This window comes from Protopterus annectens, chromosome 14.part0, assembly GCF_019279795.1.
Source record: "Protopterus annectens isolate FY-2018-M chromosome 14.part0, PAN1.0, whole genome shotgun sequence".
Classification (NCBI taxonomy): domain Eukaryota; kingdom Metazoa; phylum Chordata; order Ceratodontiformes; family Protopteridae; genus Protopterus; species Protopterus annectens.
Window position 1 is genome coordinate 478061273 of NC_056748.1, and position 25661 is coordinate 478086933.

General features: G+C 39.7%; 1 protein-coding gene across 1 annotated transcript in view; it reads left to right on the forward strand.

Moving 5' to 3' along the window:
* Positions 1–25661, forward strand: part of MMS19 (MMS19 homolog, cytosolic iron-sulfur assembly component) — a 2295919-nt gene that overhangs the window by 1576696 nt on the left and 693562 nt on the right. The window contains exon 19 of the mRNA XM_044055580.1: positions 17186–17288. Within this exon, the coding sequence (XP_043911515.1) occupies positions 17186–17288 (103 nt within the window). The remainder of the gene's footprint in view (positions 1–17185; positions 17289–25661) is intronic.

Below are 25661 nucleotides of genomic sequence, written 5' to 3' on the forward strand. Positions count from 1 at the left end.
CAAGTTGATGTCCCTGGCCCCTTTGCAGTTCCACCTGTGCATCCTGCATTTCTGGATGCCTTTCACAATGCTTCACAAACCACAGACTCCCAGGCCTCAGCCCCCAAGAAGTCAGACAGCTTCTACAAGGTCCCTGAGGACTGTAAAATCCTCTCTAGGTGCCCTGCTGCATACCCAGCAGTTATTTCTGTAGCTACAGACATGCCTTCTAGGGTTCTTCCCTCCTCTAATCTTCTCCCTTCAGGTAGAGAGTAGAACCCTTAAGAGACTAGGTAAAAAAACCTGTACATCTGCCACCTTGGCTTTTAGGGCCATTAATTATCAGACACATATGACAAAGTACTCCTTAGAGCTTTTGTTTCAGGCTTCTAGTGTGATTGCAGAGTTTCCAGATTCAGAAGAAAAAGCCTTGGCTCTATCTGTCCTGGGAGCTTCCTCCCAAGTGGCAAAAGATTCCATTAAATGCAGCCAAGATGCTACAGAGGCTTGTGCCAGGGCAGCTGCTTCTGGTTCACTACTTAGAAGATTTTCCTGCTTCAGGCTGCAGCCTCTCTAGGATGACTTCATATCTAGATGGATACACCACTACACAATTCAGCCTTATTTGGTAAGGCAGCAGTCTCTCTGTTTAAGTCCCTACAGGAAAAAAACAAGGAACTCGAGGAGTTGAAACGCATGCTGGTTTCTCCTGTGGCCAGGTTTCACAGGAATTTCCCTTCTAAGCCTGTTTTCATCCATAGCCACACTCAACAACCCTCCAGTAAATCTTCTAGAGGACGCAAGAGACAACAGAATCCTAGGAGATCTCAGCCATCTTCACAACAAATGCAGTTCTTTCCTAACAAAGCAGGGTGTCTGTGACTACCCTACAGATGTCTCCCTTTCCCCGTCAGATGCTTACAGGATCTGGGAAATCATCACCCAAGAAACTTGGGGTCTTTCCATTATCAAAAAAGGATACTTCATGGTTTGGCACTGCACCCCCACCTTCAGGGGCATCCCTCAAACCCCCCCCCCCCCGAGAGCAGTTGCCCCTCTTTCCAAAGCTACTTTGGCAACAGGGCTCCATTCAAAAAGTTCCTCAATCCTCAACAGGAAAAGGCTTGTATTCAAGAATGTTCTTAGTACCCAGAAAGGATGGCCCCTGGAGACCAGTACTGGATTTATCCCATCTCAACACCTTCCTAAAGGTTCCTACCTTCAGAATGTTGACACTGCAAACACTATTCTCCCTTATTCTTCCACATGGATACACGTCATCTCTACATATAAAGGATACTTACCTTCACATCACCATTCACCCCTTGTTCAGGAAGTTCTTACATTTTTCTGTGAGTTCCTGACATTTTCAATTCTCTGCCTTGCCCTGTGGTCTTTCTGCAGCACCAAGGGTATTTACAAAATGCCAGGCACCAGTGAATGCACACTGCAGACTTTTGGGCATCCAGATTTTCCCATACCTGGATGACCTGCTTTTATAGGCCTCAACTTCCCACACTATACTCTAAAACCTGGGGACCATTTCCCTCCTCGGAAAACTGGGTTCACCATCAACTTCAAGAAGCCAGTCCTCACTTCTTCACAGGGCCACATTTTCCTGGGTTGTTGAATCCAAACAGACATTATGAGAGTGTCACTTCCACCTTGGAAGGTGCAGGACCTTCGGTCCTTCTTTCACTCCCTACAACTCGCATTACAGCCGGGGAGTTCCTCAGGGTGCTGGGATTTATGGCTTCAACCATTGCCATGGTACCAGTGGCAAAACTCCACATGAGGAAATTCCAGCGGTTCCTCAGATCAGTGTTGGACCCAGCATTGTCACCCACTAGAATACCAAGTCCCCCTCATTCTTTGCCTAAAGAGGGAACTGCTCTGGTGGATCCAACAGATAGACCTAAATCCAGGTCTGCCCCTGCATCCTCTCGTCCCAGTTCTAGAACTCTACACAGCTGCATCAGACTTGGGATGGGGAGTGGCCTTGGGCAAATTCACAGTTTAGGGAATTTGGACTTCCTCCAAAAAATCAAAACAGATCAACATCAGGGAAGTGCGAGCATTGCTACTAGCTCTACAAGCATTTCAACCTCTCCTTTGCCAAGGCTGTCTACAACTGTTCAAAGACAACATGACAGTCCTCTGGTATGTGAACAAGCAGGGGGGAACCAAATCCTATCTCCTTTGCAGGTTGTCATTTCTGGTATGGGAATTTCTGGCCCAATACCACATGACTATTCAGGCAGTGTACTTTCCCTCCAACCAGAATCTCGTGGCAGACTCCTTAAGCAGATCCCTGACTCAATCCCATGAATGGATGCTTCACAGGGATGTGTTCCTGGACATAATCCACTAATGAGCTATTCCTCAAATAGACCTATTTGCCACCCCCCTGAACAGATAACTTCCAATTTTTTTTTTGCCAGAGTCCCAAGTCCTGTGGTCTGGAAGGTAGACACCCTCTCCTTCTCTTGGAAGGAGATGTTTCTGTATGCATTCCCTCCCCTTCCTCTAATACTAAAGGTCCTGTTCAAGATCCAGCAAGACCAACCAAAAATCTTGCTGGTGACTTCCTTTTGGCCAAGACAGCACTGGTTCCCCCTCCTGCATTTAGCCAAGGACCATCACCACAAGTTACCCCACAGACTGGACCTACTCACAAAACAAAGGATCCCTAATACACCCATCAACCCTACAGCTGACACTATGGGTGATAGGATTGTAATCCTCTTCAGACACCTATTCTCAGAGAATGTGCTCAGGGTTTTGCAGGAGGCCAGAAAACCCAATACAAGAAAATCTTATGTTTCCAAGTGGAAAAGATTTTCACTCCGGCGTCTTTTTAAGAACCAAGACACATTGACAGTGGGAATCCCAGTGGTTCTGTCTTACTTGTGTGACTTGCTCTCTGCTGGCTTGGCTTACTCCTCTGTCAAAGCACATGACTGCTATTTCTGCGTGTCTACCTCTTTCTCCCCCTCTAGCATCCAGATTTGAGGTGAAACAATTCCTTAAGGGCGTCCTTCACATTAGGCCTCCCAGAAAACCTATTCCTCCTCCTTGGGGCCTTAAATGTGTTCTAGAAAAACTGGCCCTGGCCCCTTTTGAACCCGCATCCTTGGCCTCCCTCAAACATTGCTCTTGGAAAGCTGTTTTACTAGTGTCATTGACATTGTCTCTGACAGAAGGCTGTCAGAGGTTCAAGCCCTTATGACGATACAAACTTCTTAGTATTTCATAAGGATATGGCATCCTTGAGAACTAATCCTTCCTTTAATGCTGAAAGTGGTTGATGAGTTCTCCTTTAACCAATCTATTCAGTTACCTGCCTTCTTCCCTTCCCCACAAAAACCACAGTGAGAATATACTACAATCATTAGATTTACACAGACCACTTAGGTTTTACCCGGACAAGACTAAAGCTATCAGGAAATCTGATCAGCTTTTTGTGAACTTTCATCCCAGAGCTTTGGGTGTACCTGTTTCCAAGCAGGCTGTTTATTCTTGGATTTCAAAGACTATTTGCCTTTGTTACATACTCCATAGAAAGAGACTCTCTTCACCCGTGAAAGCCCACTCTATCAGGGCTGTGGCTTCCACTAAGGCATTCTTCAAGGGTTTAGATAACAGCTCCATCCTTGAAACAGCCACCTGGTCTTCTGTCCATACCTTTACCAAACACTAAAACTGGATGGCATTTCCAAATCTAGAGTCGGATTTGTTAAAGCCATTTTACATGTCTTCATTGAGAGCTTCTCTGCTCCTCCTTCCTCCCTTCCTTCTGGAGCGTTGGCACTCTCCCTTAGGTTAAGAATAGTGCAAGTGAATAGAAGGACATACGATAATTGCGTAAAAATCTTACCATAACCATAGATGTCCTTTTCTTCACTGCTGCAGTATTTTATTCCTCCTTCCTTGCCCTCTTGGCTTATTGTTTTGCCTGGAGGTACTGACCTTTTATATCCTTAGTCTGGCATTCTTTGTGGGATGTTCAGTTCTTAGGATAGTACATGCGTATGTCGCTTCTATGGCCTACGTCCGACAGCAGCCTTTGTGTGACTTCCCACGTACCGTACAGTAGTATAAGGCTTTTGTATACTAGCCGATGTCAGGTCACTTTCAGGTGGTAAATCCCTCAGGTTAAGAATACTGCAGTAGTGAAGAGAAGGACATACATGGTTATGGTAAGATTTTACAAAACTATTCTTTCTCCACATTACATTTCAGTAACTTGTTTAGGCTGCTCTTCCTGCTTTTGACGTTCCTTCCTCAGCTTGACTATGAAGTTACCTTTGGTCTCTGTGGTCATACATTCCCCTGCTCATAAAAAGAGCACAGTTGTTAGAGTCTCTGGATATCAAGCAGATTCTAGTTTTGCCTCAGCTGCTGCTGGGTGACTCTGTTGTGACCATTTGCCGTTCCTCAGACCACTCATCTTTTCTTCTCTGCCATTTTGGTGTAGAACTTGCAGACACTGAAGACCAAGGAATAGCCATGTCCTCTTTGGCTGATGGGATGCATTTTTTAGGCAAGGGAGAGACATTTATTCGGGGTCAGGGAAGGTGCTTGTGAAAGATTTTGGGATTTGTGAAAAGGAAGATTGTTTGGTGAGTAGACCAGAGAGTTTGCAGTTGTGGTTTTCCATTCTCCTTGCTGTGACTGCCCCCTCCAGTCAGTCACCACAGATGCTTCAGACGTGGTGTGAAGAGCTGTCTCAAAAGTAATAAAAGTGGAAGCTCAATAAAATCCCATAGAAAGAACTATGGAAATGACAGAGGTGTTGACAGCAATCACCGCTTTAAAGGCTTTAAATCATCTCTGGTCTCCAGGACCTCTTCTAGTGTTTAGAGACAACACCACAGTGATGTATTACATAAACAGAGGAGTACCAGATCTTACCCTTTGTTCAGACTTGCTATTTTAGCCTTGGAGATAGCAACTCAGCTGAGTTTGAGTATATGCTTCATACATCTGGTCTGAGCAAAACATTACTTACAGAAAAGCTCAACAGGACCAGGACAGCCCCGTATTCATGGAAACTTCATCCTAGCTTATTCCAAAAATTGATCCAGCTGTGGGGAGCTCCTCAAATAGATCTTTTTGCCTCATTTCATATGAGACGACTAATGAAATTCTGCTCCAGAATTCCTTGCAAACAGGATTGTAAGACAGATAATGTGTCATTCCCAATGGGTAAGAATGTCCCTGTATACTTGTCTACTCTTTCCAGTGACCGCTAGGGTCCTTCTAAAGCTTCCGAAGGACTCCCCAAAAATTGTGGTGGTGACTACTTTCTGGCCAAGGCAACAGTGGCTGTCCCTTTTTATTCTGGCAAAAGTAAATTACTGCAAGCTTTACCACAAATTGGATTTGCTCGCACAAGATGAGGAGCTTGATAAACCCCAGTCTGGAAACTCTTCAACTAACTGACTTGAATGATAGAATTTTGATACCTTTTGGTACCTTTTTTATGTGGATGTGCAGCAGATGGTAAATGAGATGAGAAAACCTGCTACTAGAAAAAACATATTTGTGTAAGGGGAAAATATTTTATAGTTAGTGACAAAGAACCAGGATCCTCTTCAAGCCTGTTTTTGATTATTTGTGTAAGTTGCTGTCCTGTGGATTGTCATTCTCTGTCCTTAGATCCCCTTTCTAATAATGCTCTCATTAAACAGTTTTTGAAAGGGGTATTGCATGCTCATCCACATAGGAAACAGATGACTCCATACTGAATCTCAATTTTTTGCTTGGAAGGCTTTCCCTGGCTTCATTTGAACTAGTTCATCTAGCTGATTTGAAGTTCTTAACATGGAAGACTATTTTGCTGCTTGCAGAGTATCTGAGTTAAAAGCACTTATGGTGAGTCAACTCTACCTTGTTTTTTCAGAGGGAGTGGGTTTCTTTGAGAACATATCTTAACTTTTACGCCAGAAGTTGTCTTAGATTTTACTTTAAGCCAGACATTTCATCTTGTAGTCGTCTTTCCTGATCCAAAAAGCAAAGGAAGGATTCTTTACTCTCTGAATGTGTGCAGACAATTTAAATTCTTCTTAAACAAAGCTCGGCCTTTCAGGAAAGCAGTCCAGCTGTTTGTCTCCTGTGAGGGTAGGAGGAAAGGGCAACCATTGTCTAAGTAGACTGTTTCCAAGTGGTTGTTTCATGCTATTACTTTTTGTTGTACTAATCATAAAAAGCCACTTTTAGGCAGGGTTTCAGCCCATTCTACAATGTCATTGGCTTCATTTGTATCTTTCTGGACAGGGGAGGACCTTGGAAGTATTCTAGATGCAGCAACTTGGTCTTGGGAACGTACTTTTACAAAGCACTACAAAGTGCAGGTCCTCTTCCAGATCCAGAAACCATCTTTTCTAGGAGCCATTCTCAAGGGACTCCTGGAATCTTAGTTTCTAGGCCTCCTCCCTTCATTCTTTCTTCCTTAAGCTGTGGTGATCAACCCATGTAGCTCAGGTTACTGCTACATTTCAAAAATAATACAGTTGCATAAGAAAACTTACCATAATAGTAGATGTTCTAATGGATCTTAGCCACCTCCCTTCCTTCCAGACTCCTTTATGTATAATTTCTTTCTTGTTTCCAGGGTGTGGACTTAAATACTCCTGTTTTTTGTATTGTTTACACCTCTGTTGTTTCCTAGCATATTATTCAGGCCTCTTGCCACCCTCATTGACAAGAAATGCTCTGAAGATTTTCACACCTCAGCTGTCATTTTGTAGGAGCACTGCATTGAGCTCCTGACAGTTGGAGCATGTGGAAGGCACCCAAAGCTTTGTCAAGCTGGCCATTTGCAGGGGTAAGACCCAAATAGTTTTGGCTACACAGCAGTGATTTATTGGGACATCTACTGCTCCCTTGGACAAAGAAGTATTATTTGGTATCTCCATGTTTTTAAAGAGATTTTAATGAGGGGAGAACTCATCAAGGGGTCCTACGTGTGACAGAAATTACCATTTTAGTCCTGGTCCCTTTTATAGAAAGCTATTTAAGCAGTCCCAATAAAAGTCTGAGAAGCATCAGTGCATTAAACAATGACAAGGGAATTCAGAGAAAAAAGGAGGTGCAACCCAGATCCAGTCATAGTTCAAGGAAATGCTTGACTGTCTTCTAATCCCAACCTCTCCCCTCTTGGCCACCCTTTAAATCTTGCAAGCAATCTTTCTCTGTGCCTCCATCTTTGAAAACAAATCACATCTGAGTCCTGGGTGTAAGGGATTATCCAGAATGGATACAAGCAGCATTGGAAATCTTCTCCTACAAATCTGTGAATTCCTTCAAACGCAGAAAGTCAAACTCATTTCTCCTACCCATCCTTTCCCAAATGTTATCTCAAAGAGTCATAGAACCAGCTCCAAAGTCTCAACAGGGAAAGGGATTTTACTCAAGTATATTGCTAGTACCCTAAAAAGAGAGAAAATTGAGACCTGTACTAGATCTGTCTCTTCAGTCTGTTCATAAAAGTTTCAAAATTCCAAATTCTTAAACTCCAAACTATTTACATCTGATTCCCATTCTGCCTTTTTTGGTGATTGTGGACTTCACTGATGCCTATCATCACTTACCCATTCACATAGACTTCAGATGTTATTTATGCTTTTATCTCTGGTTTACATTTTCAGTTATCTTCTTTAACCCTTTTGCAGTTTCAAGGATATTCGCAAAAATTCATCAGCACCTTTTGCAGAGAACAGGGCATTCAAACCATCCCGTTTGTATAGTTGCCTTACTTATGCAAACTTTTTTCAAATTTGTCAAGAATAACCTGGGTTTCCTTCTCTGTCTGGAAAAGTTAACTGTTATTTGTTCTCAAGGAATGACATTTCCAGGTTGCCTGTTAGACACAGCTTCAATGATAGCTTATCTGTTGTCATAAAAAAACTATATTTTACCATCTTTATTCCCTACAGTTTTCCCAGCAGTAACTACTGCAAGGGATTATCTTAGGAACACAGGGATATATAACTTCCACTACCTGATGTTTCTCTTAGCCAGATTACATATGCAGAGAATGCAGTGGTTTCTCAAGACAGAAACATACATATTAGGGGATGTGAACATTGACTGGAACAAAATTAATTCCAAAACTCCCTCCATATCTATCAAGCTATTTAACTTAACACAACTTATAAGTGACATTACCAGACCAAATAAAAACGACCCCCCAGGGTCCACTCTTGACTGGATGCTTGCCTCCCACCCAAATAAAATCTCACACTCAGGCACCCTACCAGACTCCATGAGTGACTATTTGCTAGCCTTCATTCTTAGAGCAACCCCCTCCACTCCTCACCTACACCAATACATCCAGACCCGAAACCTCACTAACTTTAATCCCACAACTTTTTCCATCTCCTTCAAACACACAAACTGGGACAGCCTAAAGACTCTTCCTCTAGATAATGCCGTAGATTTCATTAACTCAAACTTCTTAAATACCCTGAACTCCCAAGCCCCACCTAGAACAAAATGTATAAAACCCAACTCTGCCCCATGGCTAACTAAAGATGCTAAAACACTTATGCAGCAAAAAGACAAGACCTGGAAACTTACCACCACAATAAACACCCTGACACCCTTCTGAAATATAAGCAACTCCGCAACCTACCAAAAAACTGATAATAAAAGATAAAAAATCGTACTATACCAAACTCCAAGATAATCACTCCAAAAACCCTAAACAATTCTGGAACTCCATCAACTCTCTTCTAAACCCAGGGACCAAACAAAATCCTTGCCCTGACACCAGCAAACCTGACCTAGAAATAGCCACTCTGTTCAACTCCTTCTTTACCAACTCTATAGCAGAACTCACCAAGACCTTCCCAAATCACGACCCCTCCCCTACCTTCAAACCCTCTTCCCTAACCTCTATCAAACCTTCCATCCCCAACAATCTTCCTACGTTTCAACTCAAACCCATATCCACCAAATGCGTAAAAAAAATTTTCTCCAAACTTAAGCCATGCTCCAACGCCCCTGACAGTATCCCCTCACTATTCCTAAAACTACCAGCTGATGGTATCGCATTCTTTATCAGCATTTTCATTAACAGATCCATACAGGAATCTTATGTCCCCAAACTGTGGCGCTCTGCCTTTATCCTACCCCTCCACAAAGGTGGCAAAGATAACATCTAAAACTTCCGACCTGTAGCCATTTTCTCCCCAATCTCAAAAATTCTTGAAAAATGCATCCACCTCCAGCTCATGTCTTTCCTTATCAATAATCAACGGTTCACCCCTACAAAACATGGTTTCCGTCCTGGCCACAGTTCAATAACTGCTCTTCTCTCTTACTTAGGCATAATAAACCACGTCCGTGACTCTAGAGAAATTGTATCTACAGTCCTTGATCTCTCCAAAGCATTTTACACCATCTCCCATTCCCACTTCCTTAAACACCTTTCTAACCTTAATCTCTCCCAAAATACCCTAACCTGGTTCAGTAGCTGTCTCGCTGACAGATCTCAGGCAGTGAAATGGCAAACTGGCACCTCTGCCTTCCTGCCCACCCCAACCGGGGTTCCCCAAGGATCCATACTTGGCCCAATGCTCTTTAATATAGTCATTAATAATTTCCATGCAGCCATCCCAAACACTAAGATAGTACAATACGCAGGCGACTCAACTCTAGTCTACGACTCAACTCTAGTCTGCTCCGCTTCTAACCTACCAGAGCTCAAACGAAAACTCAAATCACCTTCTCAACTACTGAGAACTGGATGCTTCAAAACCACCTCTCCATAAATGCCAATAAATCTAAGATACTACTTTTCTTTCCCTCTAAATCCCTCACTGTCAACAAAAACTCTTTCAAAATTATCAGTCATGTCAACTCCTCCATAGAAGTTGTTCCCTCTGCTAAACTTCTTGGGGTTACTATTGATGAACACCTAAAATTCGATACTCGTATTCAGCTAAATATTAAGAAAACACATCAGAAACTTGGAATGTTGTACAGAAACTCCCACTTTCTCTCCTTCTACAAGACAAACACTTGCCACTACCTACCATCACTTTTGTACGGTGCTCCTCTTCTAACTAACCTATCCTCCTCTATCTCTTCTAAACTGGGAATCTGTTACAACAAAATCTCCAAATTTGCCACTAAATCCAAATACACCTCCCACCACTGTATATCTCTCCCCCAGTTAAATTGGCTAGAACTTCCCAACTCACTACAGCCCACAAACTAATTTTTAAACCCACTAGATGCCCAGCTCTAACATCTTACCGTCATACACCCCTCACAGAACACTAAGATCTGCCCACCAAAATCTACTTTCTGTATGCAAACCTAACTGTCCCTCTGGTCAACTTCTCCTATCATTTTCCCTAGCAAATAAATGGAATTCCCTCCCTCCCACTCTAAGAACCTCAGAAAACTTTGAACACTTCAGAACGTAGCTCCATTCCCACCTCACCCAAAATTGGAAATTCAGTTGCACTCAACCCACCTAGCCCACTAATGTCCCTACTACAAGTTAATGTACTCCATACTGATTACCTAAAACAGTAGCCTCACTCTGAATATAACAATTTAACATCTATATCTTAAATGTATATATTGTAAGTAGCTTACTAGCTGTCCTCTTTCCCCCTTCTGGGGATGATTCTCTCTACTGGCAATTCATAAAGTTTGATGCTGTTGAACTAAAAACATCCACACTTCTTATCCTGAATGGTGATGTATGCGCCCCACTTTTTCTAGTTCTCAACTGTCTGTCCCAGATCTATACTTTTTAAATAATGTACTTTCCACCTATATTCACCCCCTCTATGCAAATTAGTGTTTACAAATGTCAGTCTATAACTACGTTCAAATGAATAACTACATTCAAATGAATTGAAATTGTTATTTTTATAAACTTGCTTTCATCATCTACTTCCTAAGTGCAACTAATCATCTGTTCAACTTGTCCCAGTTCTAGTACATATGTATGTATGTAATGCATGTTCCACTATTTTCTGATTGTACCCCGATACGTTTTACTATGTAATAATACTTTTTTGCTTATTGTTTACTATGTATTATGGATATGTAATATTACTTTTTTGCTTATTGTTACTGAGTTTTATGGAGCTTTTCTCCCTGGTCCTCCACTGAAAATGGGCTCCTTGAGCCCAGTGGACCTCCCCGGTCATCAAACCAGAAATAAATAAATATGGATTTGCATCCTCTATCTTTTTCTGTCCCAGTGCTGAACTTTGTCAGGCAGACCCTTTTATGGTGGACAGACCAAACCATTCCAAATCCATGTCTCCCATATCCTCCCAACCTCCTTATCAATTTGTAATCACGAATGTGTTCATCGTTGCTTGGTGGCTAGTTTCCAAGTGGTTCAAAGTTTAGGGGGCTTAGGACCAGATATGTGTGAATATCTATCTATCTATATATGTATATATATATATATATATATATATATATATATATATATGTATGTATGTATGTATATGTATGTGTGTGTGTGTGTGTGTGTGTATATATATAAAATGTGTGTATATTTATATATATATATATATATATATATATATATATATATATGAATATCAAAGAAATGATGGCCTTGATAAATGCTTTGAAAACCTTGAACCATTTGTGGACTGTAGGACCTTTATTGATAGTAGTAGATGACACAACTGTGATGTGATACATAAATAAACAAGGTAAATCAGATCATACCCTCCTGTGAAGACTAGCCATGATAGCCTGGGAAATCACAAGTCAACACAGTCTGCCCCTCAGGCTGGTTATATTATATCAAAACAAAACACAGTTACAGGAACTTTTCAATAGATCCAGGACAGAGCCCCATGAATGGCTGTTACATTTGGGGTCTTATAAGAAATTATCCACATGTGGGGAACTCCCCAGACAGATCTGTTTGCCTCCAATCACAGTGGACAGTTTAAAGAGATTCTACTTCAGAACTCCTTGCAAAAAAGGCTTGTAAACCTGTTTTCTTTACCTTCCTGTGAGCAAGAAAGTACCTTTATGCCTTTCCACCTTTGCTTTGATAACCAGAGTTTTTTTTTTTTTTTTTTGGCTCAGTCAACAATGTTTTTTCCTTCTCATGAAAATGACAAAGGGAAATTACCACAACCCTCCCCACAGGATGAATCTTCTCACACAGGAAAAGGGATCACTGATACACCCCAACTTGCAGAACCTGCATTTGACTTCTTGGATGATAGAATTTTGATCCCTCTAATGTACATTTTCTCCATGGATGTATAGCGGGTATTAAAATAGGCCAGGACACCTGCCGCTAGGAAATACTCTGTAGCCAAAAGGAAGAGATTTTCTCATTTCTGCCACAAAAAAAAATTTTCAAGGCAGAAGCCCCTTGGTTCTCCACTAACGGTTTGAATTGCTCAAGTCAGCCCTTTCTTAATCATCTGTAAAAAATTACATTTGGCCATTTTTGCATGCCTGTCTTTAGATCCCCTCCTTTCTTCTTTATTCTAAATAAAACAATTTCTGTTAGGGTTTTGCATATCTGTCACCAAGAAAAAAGGTGTCTCCTCCTTGTGATTTCAGTTGTTGCATAGAAAAACTCAATTTACCACCCTTTGAACCAGCCCATTAAGCTAATTAGAAATTCTTGACTTGGAAAACTGTCTTACTGCTCTGACTTTGGCTGGCAGAATACCACTTTTGCAAGCTTTGATGGTAAACCAACTCTTACTCATATTTCATGGGGACAGGGTAGCATAAGAACTGATCCTTCCTTTGTGCTAAAGTGGTCTCAGAATTTGCTCTAAACAAATATTGAACCTAAAGACCATTGAGTGACGTAGTGATGCAGCAGTTGTTGCCTCACAGCAAGATATTCTCTGGTTCATTTCTTGGCTGGGGTGCCTTCTCTGAAGAGTCTGCATGTCCTCCCTGTGTTCACTTGGGTTTCGTCCGGATGCGCCAGTTTCCTCTCACATTCTGAAGACATGCATCTGGACCATTTCTCACCAGGCCTCCACTGAAAATGGGCTCTGTCCCAGTCAGAATTTCCCGTTAAGTGTAAAATAAATATAAATTAATAAATAAAATAAAGACACTGTGGAGAGAATCCTACATACTTTGAATGTTCATAGGCAACTCAGATACTTTGACAGAACAAAGTATTTTAGAACTTCAGTCCCACTGTTCATGTCTTTTGATGGAAATAAAAAAGGACAACCAGTGTCATAACGGACAACTTCTAAAACGTCATCCTATTCTGTACATTTTTGTTACTGTTATGGTAAGTCCCTATTTCAAAAGACTTAAGCTCATGCTAAAAGTGCTATGGGTACTTCTAAGGCTTTTTGGAAAGTGTTGGGACTCTAGAATTGTTCTTTTGGCAGTTACGTGTTTTTACTGTTCACACTTTCACCAAACATTACAAAATTTACTCTCATTCCTGGGCAAGAACAGGATTTGCTAAATCTATTCTGCAAGGGCTCCTAGACTCTGGTCCTTAGTCTTCCTCCTCCCTGGCGATTTAGACTTTGGCATTTGTCCGATGTAGCTCTATGCTACTGCAGCAGTGGTCTAATGATAAGCAATAGTATACAGTTGTGTGAGTAAACTTGACCATAACAATACATGTTTGTATAGATTGCTGTTGTAGTGCTGCAGCACTTCTGCCCACCCCCCATCTTGTTCTGTTTATTTTTCCTTTCTGGAGATATTTTTTAACCAGGGTGGGGGTTCCCTTCTCCGTCCCACTTTTCTCCTAGCGTGTAAATATTCAAACTGACAACTTGTTCAGTTTGCTTTCATGTCACAGCTCCATTTTTCAGAGAGGCAAGAAAGCTCTGAATTTTTGAGCCTGTTCACTTGCTTCTGTATCCGCTTATAGTTGAACTTCTTCAGACACACACTGCACATGGAAGGCGCCCAAAAGCTTTCTTATACAGGCCTAGACTTCCAGTTCTTGGCCATATATGTCCCATACAAGTATTTGCTTCTGTAACAGGGATCTATTCAAGCATCTTCTGTGATAGAAAATTTACTTACACAACTGTACTTTCCTGGGGCCCTCTTTATTCAGTGTAACAATCAGTCCATTGTGTGTTACCTAAACAAGCAAGTGGGCCTGTGTTCGCACCCTTTGAATAGAGAGATACTTGTAGCGTGTTGCAGTGGGCTATAGATGGCAATATCTCTCTATGTTTCAGCATTTCACATCCCAGGGGATGTGAATTAGCTGGCAGACATAGTGAGTTACTCTTCCATCCCTTCCCGGAGTTACAAATTCAGAAGACATATCTGGCTTGGAACTTCTTAAAGTGGTAGCTGTAAAGATGTATTTTAAACATCATTATTAAGCCGTCATATTTTTAATTGTTAGAAGTTTGCATATAGTAATAGAAACAAAAACTAATTATAAGTTTCTGTTGTTACTGTCATGCAATATACTCATATGTTTAATAGGTACATAGTAAACAGGTGGTCCAGGCAACCATTAGAGAGCCTAGACCAGTTTCCCCAACCACTCCAGAGTACTGCCTGATTAAATAACTTGTTCAAGGTCACACAGGAAGCAAATGAAGGCTGAGAGAATCAAACTCTGTATCACAGGAAGCATATTTACAGCTCATAGCCTTAATCTTTGTTCTAACTGCCACAACATTTTAACAATTTTCATTCACTCCATAATTACTTTAGTTTCCAATTTCCTGCCTTCCCTTAAACCTTACTTCCCTTATACATTATTATGCATGTTCTGTTTGCACAAATTCATTTTTCAGTGAAATTTGCTTCTTCCCTTTTCTAAAGATCCCACCTCCAGTTATTTTTTCTCCTTTACAGTATCCAGAGCTTCCTTTGCATTTGTAATAGATTTTGATTTCCATTTTCTAGCAGTTGCTTTTTTGGCAGACAGTAACATTAAAGTACTGGCAGTTAGTCTGGATTCTCTGTCCCACTGCAAAGAGATCATTTCTTTAGTTACATTATGAAGGCAGCTGTATTGACAGACATTCTAACAAGGTGTGCTCTGATTGGAGCTCCCAGTTACTTCTTGTCAAAAATCACAAGAGAAGTGACATGCTTGGAGACTGATTCACTTGCCTTGATAGCATGAAGGACACAAAGTTTTTCTGCCTTATGCCTCTGACTCTGAGCTCAAGAGAGTGCTGAGGTCAATCTCTCGGTAACAAAGCTCAAATCCCACTGGGTTTAATTGCCTCATTTAAAAACTGCTTGAAAAAAGAGTGAGCTGATAAAGGAGGCATCCAAGTAGAAAACTGCTGCAAAGGCTGAAAGGTAAACTTTAAAAGAAAGGAAGGACAGGCCCCTTAAGAGAAGGTCTCTGCCTCAGGCTGCTTAGGGTGTGTGTGAAGCAATAGCTTTGATGCCTGTGCATATTTTCTCCAAGCACTAAAGCTGGATATCTCTTCCAAAATAAAGGCATACTTTGCCTTAGCCTTTCTGCAAGACATGATCTAGTCTATTCCCTGCAGGTTATTCATGCGTCTGCTTTGATACTGTTGCCATGGGTGAAGAATTACACTAAGGTGGTAATCACGGCAATGATCATAGTGCAGTTGTTTGAGTAACTTATATCATGTCAGTAAATGTACAAGTAGGTGGCAACCACTCCAGTACAGTTTCCCTCCATTCATGTCCTGGGGTTCTGTCAGACAGTCCCCTTGGAAGCCCTAGATATTAGAGATCTTAAGTGTTCCATAACATTTAGATGGATCCCTGTAATTTTGTATCTAACCTCCCCTTTCCATAAAGAAGCCTTTATCAGTGTACTACACTAATGGCAAGTAGAGGGGAGCATAAATTTTGGTCTAAGGACTTCATGGTCTGTAAAGACCGAGGACTAGGGCAAGAGACAACCCTAACCAGGGTGCAAATGCAGATGTTTTTCTGCCATACAGGACTGAATAATGGCCTGAGCATTTTTTCCTTTTAAACATTACTTTGGGCAGTACCTGGGTTGGAGGAGAAGCTCAACTTTACTGGCAGGGTATGCCTGCCAAATCTATGGAAGTCAGACCAGAATGGTGAACATCCACATTTGGCTGTTGAACAAAGATTAAAGGATTATGTCAATGGGGTGGCACATTGGCACAGCAGATAGTGTTGTAACTTCACAGCAAGAGGTTCCATTGTTCACTTCTTAGCTGGGGCACATTCTTTATGGAGTCTGCATATTCTCCCTGTGTTCACATGGGTTTACTCAAGGTGCTTCGGTTTCCTCCCATATTTCCAAAGTCATGCAATAGGTAGATTAGACACACTAAGTTGGCCATAGGTGTGTGTGTGCAAGTGAGTGCATGGTGTGAATGGACTACCACAGCAGGGCTAGCCACCCGGTGGTTTTAACCTTTGCTCTAGATGATTGTCACTGTTGAAGTGACACCCCAACCCCATGTGCAAAGATGGGAAAAAGGAGTTGTGGATGGATGGATGTAATGCAGTGCCACCTTCCTGGATAGCTACTGTTAATCACATAACTGTAATTTCCTGGTTAACTATGATCCTGTAGGGTATTATCTGAGGTACATACTTGAGAAGAAGAAAATGGTCCTTTTCTAACATTGTTGTTTGTTTACTAGCATTGCATTTGAGTGTTGAATGTACAGATGAGCTATTGCTTGTCCTTTTAACTTCTCTGTACTGCTTATCTTTTCAGTAGTTTTGTATTGCTGTGTCAAAGGGGTTTCCTTTTTGCACTGAAGAAATTAAGACAGCATGCACCATTTCAAGGAGACCAGGTTAAACACTGAAATGTATCTTCATTTCTTGCATGCCGAACTCCCAGACTTTAATGTAACATGCCTCAGCTTTCTTTTAGACTTCATGATGGCAACTATGTGTTTGCCCTGCTTGATTTCCTTGTTTTTTGTTTTCTTGGAGAATAGTATTACAAAACAGTGATTTGTATGACAATTCCCCAAGGATTGGGGGTTGGGAGGGTGGCCTAATGGTTAAGGTGTTTGCCTTACAAACACAAAGTACAGGGTTTGAGTCTCACAAGGGATAATTGGCTAGCAGTTAGCCTAGTACTAACCTATGAACCTATGAACCTATGAACCTATTTCTTGAAGTTTATTTCTCCAGTGAGAGTAATTTTGATGTACATCATCCAATACCAATGTATAAACAACAGAGAAGTTACTCTCATGTTGTTCTTTTTCAATTGTATAGTTATTCACATTATTTCTGTCTCTTTCAGGCTAGCATCTCAGAGTGTGTTGCACGTTGTGGCCTTGTTTCTGAATGGAGATGTTTCCTTCTTGTCTGAGAATAACATTCCTCATCACTTCCAGCCTTTTAAGGTAAGTCAATAAATCAAAGATTTTTTCCACTAAATATTGTGTAACACTCAAGGTATTCTTCAAGAAAGTTCTTCAACTGACAATTGATGTGTTAGATTCTGCCACCACCAGCTGACACTGCACCACAGACTTCTGTAAATGTATTTTTGAGGGACTCTGATTCAGCAGTGGCATGCCCATAAATGAAAGGATCCCTTCACTGTTCTCCTTTTTCTTTTTTCTTCAACACCTTGTCTGAGGGCTCCTGTATGTTTGCCATTTGGCCCATTCAAGGGGAACAGCAGCTGGATATTCCTGGGCTAGGCGAGATCCATATGGTCCATTTATACCTGCCCTTCATTCCCCAGTAAGAATCAGATAATAAGTAGCAGGCCAGCTTGGTGGTCCTGGGGACAGCCTACCCTGTCAAGCTGGGATCACTCCCTCATGCTTGGTGGCTCCTCCTAGCCATTGTTCCCTACCTCCCAAGGGCAAGTGTGTCTGTGCTTGCTAAATATTTCCTGACTACTAGTGCAATTGGACTTTGATAGCTTGAGCTCTGCTGGTTCAGAAATCTAGTGGGTAAACAGCTAGTTCCCCATTTAAGTTTCACCTGTGTAACAAGCCAGAGTTGCCTCCCTTCCCCCAAGGATGGGTGAGCTGGCAATGTTCACTTACTCATATCCTCCTGGAGCAGTTCCTACAAGCACCTGTGCCATTTAACAAACCAGAGTCACCTTTGCTATAGTCAGGGCTTTATCTGTTTATGCCACAGTTGTCTGAATGCAGCATACTTGTACTAACACTCGAAATTCATTTGCTGGAGTTGGTTAATAAGGATTTATTTTTTTGCCTTTGATGATTTGTCAGCGGTTTCATCAGCTTTTCTCAGATGTATACGCTGGTTGTCTTCAAGAGTTCTGTGAAGAAATGATTGCTCATAGAGAATTCTGTACATTTTTGGTGCATATGTGTATTTAATCAACCATACCACAATACTGAAGCATGCAACTTAGTGTATTTGCCCACACATATAGAATCTACTTCTCAAGAGGTGTGACTCACATGCTTCTCCTGGGGAGGGTGCACTGTAGGAGTAGACAAGGTACTGTCGTTTATGTGGTGGAGACCAGGGTTTCTACCACTTAATGCTCTGGGGAAAGGAGCACACTTGCTTGGAAGAACACCTCTTGTAGAGGTGAGGGTAAATCCTCTGTGGTTAGCCTATTGCATGTCCACTCCCTGCACTCTACAAAGTATGTTTAGGGTTAATGTTGTAAGTAAAAAAAAAAAAAAGTCAAACCACCCCTAATTGCTGTTTGATTGAATGTTGAACTCTCTGGCCCTCTGGGACGGTTGTTGGGGAGGGGTCCAATGATTGACAGGTGGTGTGGGCTATGTACCAAAAGGTTTGGTTACAAAACAGGGTTCAGTGTTCTGTAATTGATCTGATAAGAGCTGTGTACAGAGGGATATTTACCTCACTGCTCCAGATGGCAACCTCAAACATTACCAGAAAGGCAACAGTGTATGTTTTGTGGAAGTTAGCAGCTGTGTGGTTATCAGATGAAAAGCCATCATATCTCTCAAATGTCCAGATTTTTTTACCCCTATTTTTGGTCTGTTCCTCATAAAATTTGGGTTTTCTGGCAAATTATTGAGAATTCAAGTTTCTAAGTAGCAGCAGACATTTGAGTTTTAGACTTCATATCCTTCAGGGAAATGGAAATGCTTACAGATGCAAAACCCATTATTCTAGCGAATTTCTAAGTCTTTAAGATCTAAATTTAAAAATTGTTCCCATCTTTGGGCCTTTGTCCTGCCATTGTTTTTGGGGTTGTTCAGAATTTTTTTTTTTTAATACAAGTTGAGAGGTATGGTCATCATCTATAAGGACGCCGCAACTGTGCTATTTTGTCTGCTTTTAGGTATTTCCCATCAGTAGTGTTTAAAGCTGCTGTTGGTGGGTATTTGTGTTTTACCAAATGATAGAGTGATGCATTTCTTTGACATGGAAGGTAAGAGCATTTCGACTGCATCATGTCTCTTTAATGTTAAAGAGAGGTGGTATCAGTTGGGTTAATAACAATGCGAGTCTGCAGTTATTTGCACATTTGATGAGTGAGACATTGGAGTCAGTTTTGTTTTCTGATAAAAGTGTACTAGAAGGGAGTTGATCCCTAGACAGAGCCTTGAGGGACTCCAGTGGTGATGGGATGGTGAAGATAAGAGCCCTGCTATTCTTACTTGTTGCGTATGACCATGTATCCAGTTGTAGATCCAAGTTATAATGACTTAGTTTACCTTTAAATCTTTTGAATTTGTGCAATTTTGTAATGGGGGGATGTAATGTTGAGTACTTTTCCCAGATCAAAGTAAGCTGCATGAACAGATAAGCCATCTTCCATGGTGGTAGTCACACACTCAAAAAGAAATTGAGGTTAAGCATGCATGATTTACCTTTGACAAAACCATACTGGGTTAGATCTTGGAGAGGGAAGTTTCCTGTGTCTGCTTGGATACGTTTTTTGATTCTCGACATCACATTACACAGTATGCTTATGAGGATATCTTTTAACTTTTGATGTTTGTGGAAGGACATTTGTTATAGGTTGGGATCAGAGTAGCCTACTTCCAAAAGTCAGGTAAATAGCTATTTTTATTGCTTTATTAAATATGTTTTACCTCAGGTAAAGCTTTTGATTATTTTAGTGAGTTATTTTTGAATGGCTTTGAATTTAGTCTTGTATCAGATTGGGTAAAACTTAAAATGCTTTGTATTCTGTTTTTTTTTTCAGTTTAATGCTTTGGTGTAACACCACATTATGACATACATCTGATGTAAATATAAGACTGCCCCAGTACATTTTCTTTTACTTTTTGGCAAGCATTTGTAATTTCAGTTTTTATTACTAGAGTATACTGAAACTCTCAGATAAATCTTATCATATTTTCTGTGCTTTTATTCTCCATGTTGTTGTTATGAGCATTCGCAGATTATGGAAATTAAGCAAATAGTAAATCAAGACTGGGGTATATATCTTGCCTAAAGGATTCTTTTGAATAAATATTTTTGATTCAATGGCCTTTCATAATAAATTATCATAAGACTAATTCATTTCCAAGAAAAGATAAAGTTAGCATTTATTTATTTTTTATTAACTAGGATAGAGAACGTGTTCTTTAAGGAGCCATTTCACTCACTGCCTGGGAATATAGAGAGTTTAGAATAATGCACTGCGTGCTAGACAAGATTAAAAATTCTGAGGATGGCAGTAATATGTACATAAATCAGTCAATAAAATAACTTTCATGTGATGTTGCTTCTTTATTTACTTATAGCAGGAATACTACATACAAAAAATGCATACAGAAATACAATGGCTATGTAGAGTAATAGCAGGAGTGAGGTAACAAAATGGTGGTTAATAATATAAATGAAAGTGTTGTAAAATTAGAAAAAGCTAGAGAAGAGGACACAATGATAAGAGGCAGGCATTGGCACTAGAGGATCATAAGTAAAAGTATTCAGAAGAGGTTTGAGGAGACATTAAGGAAATGTTAAAACACATTTCCTTCTCATTTTCTTAAATACACTTGACTACTCACATAAAAGGCTAGGGTAACCACTGTTAAAAGAGTAATTCTGGGGACCATAATTGTGGAAAAGGACAGATGCAACAAATACCTGTACAACATAAAAGTCACCACCAATTGAGCCTAACAACATTTTTACATGTAGGCTCATGAGAAAATGTGCTTATAAAGGTAAGCCACTTTAGAAGTGATAGGCACCAGTTGTTGGTATGTCAGAAGACCTTCAGTGATGGTGGTATAGTGAATGTTTTGCTCCAGTTGATGCATAATGATGGTCATTGGTAAGGCTGCCTGTTATGGTACCATTCAGAGTGAATGAGGATTGACACAATATGTGAATGTCCGACAATCTAGCATGACGTCTATAGTTTCAGGTGTCCACCCTAATTGTGGATAGACATCTTACATCATGGACTTCAGTAAAGTGTATGGTCTAAAGGGGGATAGCCCCATATGTCATCTTCATTTCATCTTTTGCTGCATCATGTGATCAGAATTCTGTTCATTAGTTCATCCTGGTGACCTCCAGTACCTAGTATGATGTGGTGCTATTATTTACTGCACTTTTTTTGCTTTTGTATGTTTAGATCTTTCTGAGGCCAGTGATATTTCAGTAAAATGTCGCCAGTGTGTGTGTGCCCGTTCCTGACAGTTGCCACTAATTTTCATCGCCTGTATTTAGTCTGCCTTAATGCAATCCATAAAGTGTCAAAGTATTGCACTTTATTTAAACAGAAAGACCCTGATTCAAATGTCACATAAGCTGAGGTTTTTTTTAGAGCATAAAGGTCTTGTATTACTGCTCTTTTCTGAAGGAGACTCATCTTCTGTAGCTGTGAGCAGGTATTTCATAAGCTGTTATACCATGCTTAAAAAATGTAGCTGCAAAGTTTCTGCAGACGTATAGCTTAAGCCCTTTAAGATTTTGTCAAGTCTTAAGGTGCCTGACGACCTCCACCTTGGAGTGGCACAGCCTTTGTTTAGCCCGTGTCTCTGACATCTCCTTTTCTTGTAACTCCACTGGAGGGTGACAGTAAGATTCTGGCCTTGACAGACTTTTTTTGTTGCATAGCCAGACATCAGTTCCCAGGCATATACAGAGGGCCAGCCTGAGGCACATGGCTCAGGATCACTCTTCTTTGGCTTTTGTTAGTTTTTCTGTAGGAACCTTCTAGCTCTGATGCAGAAACAACTTTTTCTTTTGTGCACTAAAAACTTTGGGCTGCTGAACCTTGTACTGTTCTTCTTTTAGATCAGATGCCTTTCTTTGGTGGATTTGTTCCACTGATGCCTGTCTCAGCCCTTGCTGTTTTTGGTGCAGCTTTGGCTCCACATTTCACCAGGAGAATGTTTACTTGCAGTATGAACCCCCCCCCCCCCGCCCGCCAAAAAAAAAAAAAAAAAAAAAAAAAGAGGCGATTTCTGCCAGGACACACATGAGGTTCAGGCTGTTCCTTCCTCCAGAGAAAAATTCAGCTATAGCAAAAATAAATAAATAAATAAATAAAATGTTGTTAGCATGGGTCATTTAGCAGGCTGTGAGCACATATCAGCCTTTATCCTTGTGGTTCCACTGGCTAGTCTGCACAAGGAAAGTCTGGCAGTATCTAAGGAACCTATGGTACCATCTTTTAATATCCACTGGAAAAGGTGCTACCTCAGTGTTCATCATATTGATTACTGCAGTAGCCTAAGCTATACAAGTTACGTCCTGCTAAGGATGTAACAGCTGATCAGGTTCTAAACCTTTAGGGCACCTCTCATGCACCCAAACCATTAGACAACTTAAGCTGAGCTGGCTAAAAGACTAGTTTGGGCAGCAAACCCTTCCGAGCTTTCATGCCAACTGAGACAGGAAGGCTAATTCTTGTAACAACATTGCTATGTACAACAAAAACATTTATCTGCACCCTGGCATAAAAACACCAAAAACACTGGGGGTGAGGGTAGTGGCTGCTGCAGCAGTGATCATTTGAACAGCTGCTGTTGTGGTAAGTTTATTTAAACAAGGGCACTATGCTGATCATATTAGTCACTGCTGCAGTAGCCTAAGCTATATGGGTAGATTATTATAGCTTAGAACATCTGTGAGGTGAAAGGGGAAGGTGGGTGGTCCTAGCAAAGCCAGACTTAGATTTGAAAAAGGAATCTAGCTTGTAGTGCTTTGTAAAGGTATGTACAGAGGACCAAGTTTCTACTTCTTGAATACTTTCAAAGTGCAACCCTTTCCAAAAAGCTACTGATGAAACCAAGGCTCTGGTAGACTTTGCCTTGACCCTGTCTGGAATACTTTTGTTGTGGTGGGAATAACAACAGACAATAGCCTGAGACAACCATTTGTAAATGGTCAGTTTTGACAGAGGTTGTCCCTTTTTCTTACCTTCACAAACATGAGCAGCTGATCAGAGGTTCAGTAACATTTTGATCTTTTAAGATAATATCTCAGTTTTCTATGGACAGTGGTATCAAGTATTCTTTCTCCTTACTAACAAGAATTATTTAGATGGACTGACAGATTAAAGTTTTTCAAAATAGGGAGAATCTCTCAGAACAAGAAGCAGCACAACTGCAGAGTGCAAAAGAGAAAATAAGGGACTATATCAACAGCAAAAAGGAGAGAGCACCACAGCTAGAGCAGGTCTTTGTAATACAAATTTTAATTCAGTAGTACGCGCTTTCATGCCCCAACGGACGCTTCTTTAGACTTTAATGAATACACAACATAAAATCACCTACATTTATACTCATACGTAAGCAATCAAGCAATAAATTCATCAATCAATTAAGCTTATTTCAACCACTGGTGAGTTTCCTAAGGAACATAATATAAAAACATTTGTATCAATGACTGATCAAAAGTCATGCTACAACTCAAAATATAAAATATCTGGTGCAGGATAGTTGTTCAAATATATATCTGCATATTGAAAATATTGAAAATATCAATAAATACATACAAAAAAAAATATATATATATATATATATAAAAGCCTAGCATATCTATCTATGCAAATATAAATATATATAAAGCACATTAAGTAATATGAATCAATGCATATAATATAGAAAATGTGAAGGCATTTAAATAATTAATTGTTATAAATATATATATATATACATACGTATATACATAAACTCACATAGTTCATAACGATATACAGAAAATATATATATGTGTATACACATGTACACACACATAAATACATTAATTCATAAAAATTCTTTAAAAATTCACAGATAAAAATATATATATACATACATGAAAAGTGCACATGTATAAAAAATGCATAGTACATAGAAAATTGTGCACACGTTACTCAATGCTTCAACACTGAAGCACTGAGTAACGTGTGCACAGTTTTCTATGTACTATGCATTTTTTTATACATGTGCACTTTTCATGTATGTATGTATATATATATATATATATATATATATATATATATATATATATATATGTTTTTTTTATCTGTGAATTTTTAAAGAATTTTTATGAATGAATGTATTTATTTGTGTGTACATGTGTATGCACACACATATATTTATATATATATATATATATATATATATATATATATATTTTTTTTGTATATCGTTATGAGCTATGTGAGTTTATGTATACACATATATTTATTTTTATAACAATTATTTAAATGCCTTCACATTTTCTATATTGTATGCATTGATTCATATTACTTAATGTGCTTTATATATATTTATATTTGTATAGATATGTTAGATAGGCTTTTATACATACATATATATATATATATATATATATATATATATATATTTTTTTTTTTTTTTTTAATGTATTTATTTATTGATATTTTCAATATGCACATATATTTGAACAACTATCCTGCACCAGATATTTTATATTTTGAGTTGTAGCATGACTTTTGATCAGTCAATTATAGAAATGTTTTTATATTATGTTCCTTAGGAAACTCACCAGTGGTTGAATTAAGCTTAATTGATTGATGAATTTATTGCTTAATTGCTTGATTGCTTATGTATGAGTATAAATGTAGGTGATTTTATGTTGTGTATTCATTAAAGTCTGAAGAAGCGTCTGTTGGGGCGTGAAAGCACTTACTACTGAATTAAAATTTGTATTACAAAGACCTGCTCTAGCTGTGGTGCTCTCACCTTTTTGCTGTTGATATTGTGCTGGTTTATTGAGGAGAGCTTTACACATCTCAACGTAGTGTGCTGTTCCTAAAATAAGGGACTACCTTGGTAATATGCATGAATTTAGAAAGACTGCTGTTAAACAACTGTTTTTTGATAACTCCAGAGCACAAAAACTTTTCATACAAGGACACAGATGACGTGATGGAAAGTAGAAAGAGTTGTTGCTTAGCTTAAGGAGTCTATAACAAAGAAAATAATCAGAGATCCTTTAGAGATATTAGAAATATTTTGGACATTTTATGAAAATTTGTATAAAACAGGGAAATGTGGAAATCAAGAAAAGTACCAATAGAAATGTTTATGGAAGAATTAAATATGCCAAGGTTAGAGGTAGATGAGGCTCAATTACTAACAGGATAGGAGGGGCTGAGATAAAAAGAGTGATGTGTAACCTGTCTGCAGGAAATCTCCAGGAGTAGTTAGTATTCACATGGAAGTTTGGAAGACAGGAGGGAAGAAAGTGATAAAGATCTGGAAGGTTTTGTTTAACAGTATTTTAAAAGGAGGAGAAGTACCAACACCATGTACGAAAGCTGTGGTGGTTATAATGCCTACAGATGGTAAAGACCCATCAGATCCAGTGTTTATAGTCCCATTTTG